At 39.8% G+C, this 10,251-nt stretch overlaps 1 protein-coding gene across 7 annotated transcripts in view; it reads right to left on the bottom strand.

The window, feature by feature from the left end:
• Positions 1–598: 598 nt before the first annotated feature.
• The window catches only part of BEND2 (BEN domain containing 2), a 29,106-nt gene continuing 19,453 nt past the window's right edge, over positions 599–10,251 (bottom strand). For all 7 annotated transcript variants that reach the window (XM_026061502.1, XM_026061500.1, XM_026061505.1 and 4 more), the window contains 4 exons: positions 9,642–9,763; positions 8,797–9,004; positions 7,077–7,280; positions 599–3,104 (listed from right to left, as the gene is read on the bottom strand). In XM_026061502.1, coding sequence (XP_025917287.1) covers positions 2,869–3,104; positions 7,077–7,280; positions 8,797–9,004; positions 9,642–9,763 — 770 coding nt within the window. In that variant the 3' untranslated portion in view covers positions 599–2,868. The remainder of the gene's footprint in view (positions 3,105–7,076; positions 7,281–8,796; positions 9,005–9,641; positions 9,764–10,251) is intronic.

Raw genomic sequence — 10,251 nt, 5'->3', positions numbered from 1 at the left:
TACCCTGCCCAAGAGCAGAGGGGGATCTGATGCAGAGAGCTGATCTGTCACCCAACACCCACTTCTAGGATCTTAACTTTTAAAAAATATGAATAAAGTGGCCCAGCTCTACTGTACACAGAAGGGACTCACATTGCATTAGGATCACATATTAGGGCTACAAAGATGAAGGAAGGTGGATTTTCAGTGTTTCAAATGAACAGATTACCTTATTGTCCCATTTTATTCCTTGAATAAGGAATAATACAGAAGCTGTTATTCCACTGTGTGAATTAAGCCTAACCTCCCGAAAAATACACCAGTTTAAAAGTGTCTTAAAAAAAATTTTACCCAACTCCTACTCTTTTGTGCAAATCTCTATTTCAGATAACTCATACAGAGCTCTAACTGACCTTAGCTGAACCCAAGTCAGTACATTCCAAAGAGTTTACTTTGATTTACTAAATCAGTTAAGGCAGTTTAAGTTTTGAAGTCATCTCAGCTCAATCAGATGATCTTCTCAAAGCTCTGGTTCTTGAAAGGAGATCAAAAGAATCTTTTCAGATAAAACTGTACCTGAACCATAAGTCCATGATGCAAGAAATATTTAAAACACAGATAATTAGTCAAGGAGCTATATGCTACTTTTATTTGTAAAATATTTTTTCTAAGAGCAAAATACTGTAATTTTATTTTATAAAAGTTAGCAAAATCTGATACATTTCTAACAGAAATAAGAAAACTATTTCTACGTTTATTCAATTATTCAGCTCTCTTTTCAATATGGAAGCTAGAGGTATGCACCACATTAACAGATTTCAGTGCCAGACAGGTTATTCAATAAATATATCATTCTACCGTTAAAATCTATGAATGACACTGGAAAAAATTTCATATAACTACTGAAAAAATATAAGCATTTTTGGCTTCTTCTGAGGTTTGAAACTAGTAGTATCTACACACAATATAAAACAACGGCATTTACAAGAAAGACTGTATAGAACAGTAACAGCAGAATCTGTTGGTAGTAAACAAGAGGAACCAAATTTCATGTTACTGACCAACAGCAGTACAACATTTCTCTGAGAATTAATCAATTCAACCTATTTCTTAAAGTTTGCAGAAGATATCTGCATGGCAAGAAGGAGTTGGTAGGGGAAACATTAATTTCTTATTTGATAAGGACATTGCATATCCTAACTTGCAATAAAAAAAACCTGTATTGTGATCCTTTAATGTATATAATAAACACTGCACATTTGTTATGAATAGAAGTTAAATGAAAACAAGTAATTTCACTTCTGTTTTACCCTATTGCTAATAAAACCAAAAAACCAAAGATGAAACCTTTGTTAAATTCTGCTATGTACACAGGCATAGTTTTGGAAGCCACAGTTACATCAGCTTTCAAAGTGAAATTCGTTCCTTATTGTGTCGGTCTTCCGAAGAGCTATTTTTCTGTGAAAATTTTGAACATTTGAGACTAAGCTCAGAGATGATACAAATGGCAAGGCAAGTTCATGCACCAGTTAGCCAACATGTAAGAAGTGACAGGACTGTGTGACTGATGCTGGAAGAAACAAACAACAGGAAGGCATATACAGAATATTTTCTCTTTTGAAAAAAACAAACAAAGAACCCTTAACTTCTGTAAAACTGCTGTTGTTGAATTTCAATTTATAAGCAAAACTGAGGGGGATGGCAAATTGAGTATACATAGGTATTAATTTCTATTTACGTATTTTTATTATTTCACATCCCAGTAATTTCCAAAATAAGATTTTTTGTTTGTTTTGTAATTCAGCCCATTAATAAATCTGAGTGTTGTGTAGGCATAAAGAAAGGGGAAAACAGGGATAAACACTGCACATCTCTCAGAGTTTAAAGTTAACAAGGACAGGATGACAAGTCTTCAAAAATGCAGCCTAATAAGACACCAAAGTAATATGCCTAGCCTTGTAGGCCGGCAGCTGCAGACCTGTATACTAAAAGCTATGATCATGAGCTGGAGAAGCTGTACCACTGATGCTGGTCATCTCTGAGTGCATACAAGCAGTAGAATATGTCTCTACATCTTAACTGGAGGACCAATGACTTGAAGCTTATGGAAATTATTCTTTCTTAAATCTGTATTAGGATCCAAATCCTCTAGATAAAAGTTGCAGCAGATTTGCACTTTGTGGACATCAGACATGAGACAGACATATGCCACTGAACAGCGGACCCTGCTCCTGAAGACATATTTTCTTCGCATTTACACCAAGAACAAATAGAACTAAACGTTGGGATGTTTGTCCTGGGTGCTTTTGTGAGTTTGCAGACCAGATCTAAATCAGAGGGAAGAAAACATTACCTACCAACAACTGTACTTACATTGTTGTCTGCCTCTTTCCTTATCCTACAAGGAAGACTGATACAGGAGGGAAAAAAAGTGAGAGATATATATGACAAATTAGCTAGATGCAGTAACAATTGTATTTTCCTTTCTGCATTAGATGTTATGGGTTAAAATACCCAACTGTTTTATCAAATTTCCTTCCCCACACATAACGAGATACTCTTAACTGGCTATGAAGCTTTCTCCAAGGAGGACCATCCCTTCTCTCCCCACTCCTATCTGCTTCTGCTGACTTGATGTGCAGTGAGTCTTCTGTAATCAAATAATTCTTTCAGAGTCAATGAATCTTGAAAAGAAGATGCTTTCAGAGGGGAGCACATCACAAATGCTAGAGGGAACAGCAGATGTTCCCTAGGGTTCTTAGGTCTTCTGACAACTTTGGTCTCATGAAATATACTACTGAGCGCTGCTGAAAACTCAATGTAATAGGCATCTATGTGGGATTTATAAAAACCTACTAAATTAAGATTTGAGACAGCTGTTAGAGGACTTCAGTCTGCAAGATTGATAGTGTCACTTTCATATGGCTTTACTGAAGTGGGACTCTGTGGAGGACTCTTTTCGCTCGATGGTGGCATTCCCAAGATTCTCCTGCGCATTCCAACTGTAGCCTTTTTAAGGTCATGTCTGAGACTGCGGATTGTGCTGTTTATGGCAGCCACGCATGCCTTCCAATCATATCCAGTTTCCTTCAGATCAAAGGATGGGTAGTTCTCTTGAAGAAAGTCTAACAATAAACAAACATAGAAGAGCAAGTTATCAATTATTTATGCAAGCTATATTCTCCTTATGCTTTTTGGATGTAACTAGGCCAAGATAAGTGCATGTTACCAAAACAGCACAGCTAGGCACATTATTAGGCTTAAAGGGTCAAAGCTAGAGGGCAGATTTTTCCCCTTCTCCTATTTATTTTGAAATACTTAAGTGACAAAAAGTCTAAGGATTAAAAATGAAATATGCAAAAAAAAGCACATAACCATCATGTGGGCTGGATCCTTTAAAGTGCAGCATAGCTTCAGCCTCTAATGCAGTCAACAGAAGCAAAGGAGGCTCAGCCTCCATTTCAGAATGCCCAGTATTTGGCAGGACCAAACTCTCCTTTCAAAGATCTCTGACAACTACATTCACTAAAATGAAACACACCAATTTAACAGAACACAGAAACAATGGTGACAGAAAAACTGCAAGAGTTCGTTCCTTACTGTGCACAGTAAGGATCAAATCAATAAGCAAATACTTGATAAAAGTAGCAAAATATGATAAATAAGGTAACACTGCTGCACCTTTCTCCCCTTCAACATCTAAAATGAGTAGTTTTAAGAACAGAAACAAATATTTTTTACTTATTACTGAGGATTGTCCTTGTGAGCTTAACTGAACTACTTGCTTTCTCTCAGCAAGCACCTAAAAGCTCTAAGCAAGTACCAAAAAGGAATTCTCAACTGTAATTGCAGTTCAAAAGCATGACTGTTTCTTCCTCCTTTGATCAATATAGTTTTACCTTAGCAGAAGGAAAGGTATGGCTACTTGGTACTATTTCAGTTTTGTTCTTCCTTTGCTCTCATATATCCTAACAAGTAACAGTTTAACATGCCATCATTGAGACAGTTGTATCAATGCACAGCACCTGCTCTGGGGCCCATTTGGTGTTCCTGCAGCCCTGCGACACCAGTTATGTGCTTCTTCAGCTCAGAACGTCATGAACATGTAGTATGGGAGCATGTGGAGACTAAACTTAAAGGGGCCAACCCTCCTAGATTAGTGCTGGAGGATCATACAGGCTAGGGTAAGCTTACCTTGGCAGAGTCTTGCCTATACTGTCTATTGGGAATGGTCTCTGGCATGCAATATCCCTCAAACCATGCCCAGGCATCATCCCAGAGAGTGCAAGTTGGCTTGGACCAGACCCATGCCAAGGAAAATGCAAATAATTAAGCAAAAAGCATAAGTGAGCTCGCCCCCAGCCCCATTTTATCTAGTACCATAGCTGTAATTTCAGAGGCAAAACTGCCACACAGCTGAGGAACTGTCAGCCTAGCAGAGCTCAGAGTCCTTTGGCTATATAATCCAGATCTTTACTACCCTTCCAACCTCCGTATACTCGGACACAAAGGAGAAGCAGTTTCAAGATCTGTTTGGAGACACATGTTGCAAGGTGTGATGAAACCATCTGAAGAGATCGCAATAGAGAGCCTCTAGCCAAATACGCAACCTTACTGACCCAGCGAGCTCTCTCTCACATTGAGGTCGAAGAGGAGGAAGGAAAAACTCTGCATCAAACCAATAGTGTTGGGAGGACATAAAAGGTACTCCACTATCACACTGCCTGCAACCTGGGATCCAACCCGGTAAGTGACAACCCACAAGCAAAGCTTAAGAATCCCCAGCAAAGTATTTTTTCTTCAGATTTCTCACAGAAGAAGAAAAAAAATTTATGATGAAAATAAGACAGGAAAACAGACAATTAAAGAAAAGACAGAAATATTTCCATATTGTTTGACCAAACCTTTTCAGATGTGTTCAGCTAAGATAGGCACAGAGCAAACGGCAACCAAAAATCTGATGACCTTTCTCCCCAACACCACTTTTTGAGCTGGACATGCTTAAATCCTATCAGATGATGCCAACTTTTCTTCTGGTGCAGCAACTCCTACACGTTTTCTCCCTACAACCTGTTCCACACTCTTTCCCACCCACTGCATAACTACTACGCTAATTCTATTGCCACTGTCACAGTTCTGCTTGCTTTAATCCAGCCTTGCAGGAGGGAATGACTGAGGCAAACAGAAGGCTGCCTTTAAGGAAGGGGCATGGATCAGTGTTCCAAAATCCTTAACGCTGTACTGAGAACGATGCAGAAGGCAGCACCTCTACTACAACTCCAGCCATAACTTCCCCTCCCTCTGCTTCTGGAATAGGATTTGCCAATAGAACAAGGCACTAAAAAACTTCCTGAAGGCATTCTGTATTCATCTAAGCTGAGAAAATTGCAAAGTCGTCTACATCCACACAATGGAACAGGCTGTTACAGAGTATTTGACATGCTTCAATAAAGAACTGTTATCTGAACTGTTCAAATAGGTCAGTTTCAAAATGCTGCCCATTCACTTGGCAACAGTCCTTATCCTACCTATAAGCTTCTACACAACTAAATCATTTCTAGGACTTTTTCCTCTCAATCGAGCCTGTTAAGTGAACAGGGACAGCTGACCTCTCAGCCCTTAAAGGGAAAAGGCACTTGGATCCATTCCCTTACAATCGCAGAGTCAATCAGGCTGGAAGGGTCCTTGGGAGATCTCTACTCCCCCCTCCTGCTCAGAGAGGGGCCAGCTCTGAGGTCAGACCAAGTTGCTCAGGGCTTTGTCCAGTCGGGTCTTGAAAACCTCCAAGGATGGAGACTGCATAACCTTGTGGGGCAACCTGCTCCACTGCTTGTCTGTCCTCACGGGGAAAAAGCTTCTCCTCGTATTCAGTCTGAATCTCTTGTTTCAATTTGTGCCTGTGGTGTCTCATCCTTCCACATTCATTGCTACCAAGAGCTTGGCCCTGCCTTCTTGGTAACCTCCTCATAGGTACTGGCAGGCTACTATTAGGTCCCCTTGAAGCCTTCTCTTTTCCAGACTGAATAAGCCCAGTTTCCTTGCAAATACTCCAGTCCCATGACAATCTTGGTGGCCCCTCCACTGAACTCCCCCCAGTTTACCAATATCTTCCTTGTACTTGGGGACCCAAAATTGGATGCAGTACTCTAGACGTGGACTCACCAGGGCAGAGCACAGGGGAAGGAACACTTCCCTCAATCTGCTGGCATTGTTCTTCCTAATGCAGCCCTGCATATCGTTGGCCGCCATTGGCCGCCTTTGCCACAAGGGTGCACTGCTTGCTCATGTTCAACTTTGTGTCCACCAGGACCCCCAGGGCCTTCTCTTCAAAGCTGCTCTCCAGCCGGTTGGCTCCCAGCCTGTACTGGTACCTGGAGTTATTCCTCCCCTGGTGCAGGACTCACGAGGTTCCCCTCTGCCCATTTCTCCAGCCTGTCGAGATCCCTTTCAATGACAGGATTGGGATGGAACACTCTTGTGCTTGCAGAATGCTGTCCTTAAAAGACCTGCCAGCTTTCCTGAGCTTCTCTCCTCTTAGAGCTGTCTCCCATGAGATCCCACCTACAAGTTTCCCAAATAAGCCAGAATCTGCTCTCCTAAACTCCAGAGTTTAACTCTATTACTTGCCTTCCTCACTCCCCTCAAAATCTTGAGGTCCATTAATTCATAGTCTCTACAGACAAGGCTGCCACCAATTATCATACCCCAACCTATTCTTCATTGTTTGCCAGGTGCAGCAGATCCTGCTGCGTGTCACCCCTGGTTGGCCCCTCCCGCATCTGCATCAAGAAATCCCCGACACCCTCCAGAAGCCTCTGGGACTGCCCGCATCTCCTTGCATTGCCCTTTCAAGCAGATTTCAGGGAAATTAAAGTTCGCTCATAAGAACCAAGTTTGTGATTTGGAGACTTCCCAAAATTGTCTGAAGATGACTTCATCCACTTTCTCCCAACTTTTTACACTGCTTGTACTAATATCTGACAGAGCAGTTTTGTAGACTTATTTCTGAAGCTGCATGGTGTGTTCATAAGATACAAAATTAATCATTCTTGCTCTATTCAAAAGATAGTGTGGGGAAATTAACTTTTCTGACATACCTCTGAGAGCATTAATTCTGTTGCAGTCCAGGGGACTCATGCCACGTTCAAGATTACCGTATACATTGCTTTTCACCAGTACATCTTCCGTGAAGAGATGACGAATTAGGTAGCGAGCTGACAACTCCGGCCGAGACTTCCCCTTTGCTACATAAATGACTGAGAAAGGCAACTGAACATTGCGCCAAGGACTCCCAAGAAGTTCTAGAAAGGATGTTGGAAAGAAAAACTGTTTTATTTATCCAATACAGATCATGCTTTTACACTAAAATGAGGACATGAGAATTTTTCTCCTCAAAAGTACTGTACTTGCTTAGAAAGACCAGAAGAAAACCGTAACAATTGCATATATATGCATCACACACTTCATCCTGAAAAATCTCAAACTTGAAAAGCAATACACTACAGCTAACACTAAGCTGCAACTGCTCTGGAAATGTCACACCTCACTAATCAGACTACTCCTGCAAAGCAAGCTGAAGGCGGAGGAAAGGAAGAATTTTTGGTGAGATATCTGATCTAGTAAGTCTAGTGTGTGTGTGTGTGTGGGGGGGGGGGGACGACTACTTTTGCACTTTGCTACCCTAAAAAATCTGATGGATTAAAAATGAATGAAAAGCTATGTACACAAGTAGATGGACTGAACCTGCTGCTCTTGGAACAGCTAGGGTCCCTATAATCAAACTGCAGACAGATGTCAAAATAGCAGAGAAAAAAAAAAGTACCTGTTCTACAGCAGTATAACAGCACTTCTGATACACTTTCAACAAAGCTAGCAATGCAACCTGCATTATTAATGATTGCTTTCTGTATTGTTTTCTCTCACATGAAAAGAAAATGCTATTCCACATAAATAAATAAATAAATAAAAGCTCCACTACTGCAATGGTGCTTAGACCCTGTAAACATTCTGAAAACAGAATGACTATTTTTAATTACTTCAACCTGACTCCACTGCAAACATTACTAAAGAAAGCAAAAAGAACAGTAAATCAGGAAGTCTAGGGAGTAAGAGTAGTCCTAACAAATCTTGGATGCAGCAGTAAATCTGCTTGAGCCCTAAAATGATTTTAGTTGAATTATTTTCATGGTCAACTAACCTCAGATCATCTCCCTTGAAGCTCTCTACCGCTATCATATGCAATATGCGGATTTTTTTTTCTATTGATGCATTTGTATATTGTTCATTTTTTGTTTAAAATAAATAATAATAAAAAAAGTTAAGGCAGCTTTAGGATTAGTTACTGCCCTAAACTGTCAGTTTTATAGAAAGAAAGATGTATTCTTTAAATTACAATACCACTTGACAGATATTCGGAGCCAGCTCACTCCATTACAGTAGAATGTCAAGTAAGAAAATGGGACAACTGCAAAATAATTCTTGAAATAGTGAGAGATTGAACAGACTATCTCACAACTGAACTTTCCACTCTTTTACAGGATATGTATTATGAGAAATGTGTAGATGAGAACACGTGTTCTGTTAGCCAGAAAATACTCCTGTTTGTTCCCAAGAAAACATACTAAATAGAGAGAGAGAGAGAGAGAGAGAGAGAGAGAGAAAGAGAAAGAGAGAGAGAGTGTGACTGTCTTAAGAGGACAAGAAGAGTCACATAGCTCAGCAAATCCCTTTTACCACATAATTTCACCTACAGTGCCATCTTTTGCTTCTCAATGCCCATTTAAAACATTATACGCATAAATGAAAATTTCAGTTTACCCATAGGTTCCAAAGACTGGAGCTTCTTGACTGAAGGTGTGTGGAAAGCTTCTGGAAATTTATCCCATCCTGAATTCTGTGGTTTGTCAGTGGTGGTCATTTTCTGAGAGTTTTGAGAATTGCCTTCGCTATCCTCACTACAATTTAAGTCTACACAAAAAGACGTATCTGGAGTATCAGCCAATTTTTCTTTCCCTTCAGCTGTCTCCTGAAACGTATAAATGAGGTTAACACATGTACTGGGAAAAGCCTACCAGTTTTCTAATTAGTGTTCCAGTTCATTTCCCAATTAGTATAAATTAGATTCCACATATTTACAATATAGCTAGTCCTGCATTTCAGCCATTAAAGCCACAGGTGAAGCAGGCACTAAACATTTATGGATTTGCACATAGCATTTTAGAAGCAGAGGTAAATGGAGTTACAGGTGTTTTGGCAGTGATGTTTCTGTCAATATAAAGCCTGGAAATGCATGACTAGATAGGTTTGATGGAAAGTCTGTGAAAACAGTGCTAGTAGTTACACATTTAAACTCTCAACCAAATCTGATGCTACTTGTAAGTAACATTTACAGTACCTTCCTTTTAGTATCTTATGTCTTCACAACTCTTATTAACTGAATGCTAAACAGAAGAGCAGGAAGAGGCGGAGAAAGGGAAAGGGATATGCTGCCAATATTCCCCTATGGTACTGGTGCTGGAATCAGCAGACCTATGCTAAGTTATGCAAAGATAGAACCCAAGGAGTCTGTAATTAGAGCACTCATATTGCGAGGAGTTTAAATAATTAATTAGAGAAAGAAGTACAAACAGTATTTAATAACTGATCACCTTGAGATAACTTACCGGGTTTATTTTTGTTTCAGAGCGTAAACAGCGGATCATAGCATTGACGTTTGTGATACAGGTTTTCCAGTCTTTTCCATATTCACTCAAATCATAACTTGGAAAGCTAGCTGCAAGAAATTCTGCATATAAAATGTAGAAAGACCTTTAAGCTTCATGACAAGAAAGCAGCAGTTAAGAGCTTTCTAACTCAGAAAGAAAATGCTAATAAATGCCTGTATTAGGAGCTTTAGATTTCTAGCTTTTATTAAGGTGAGATGGAAGACTCATACTTTGAAGTTAAGCAGCACTACAAAACTAAGATGTATAACGATATCTTTTTGGATGTGTTGCGAACAGTATTTTTATTGTTCAGCATTTCCTGGCAGAATGAGGAGAAAGGTGTAATTTATCATATCAACTTTTTTTTTTCTCCAAGAGACTAAATAATGCTGATGCTGCAACTAATTCAGGTGGTTTAAGTAATCTCTCCTACCCTTTAAACAGGAAGGAAGAGATGTACAGGTTCACACATATGTGCCTTGGGATCTGGGTAAATGGCTTGACAACATTTAAAAATATGCTCTCCCCATCTTCATTTCTCAAACAAGCAAGAAAAGTGAATTTCAGG

This window comes from Apteryx rowi, unplaced genomic scaffold (assembly GCF_003343035.1).
Source record: "Apteryx rowi isolate R43461 unplaced genomic scaffold, aptRow1 scaffold_181, whole genome shotgun sequence".
In the NCBI taxonomy this organism is placed as follows: domain Eukaryota; kingdom Metazoa; phylum Chordata; class Aves; order Apterygiformes; family Apterygidae; genus Apteryx; species Apteryx rowi.
Note: the sequence above shows the minus strand (reverse complement) of the source record. Positions and strands in the feature narration are given on the sequence as shown.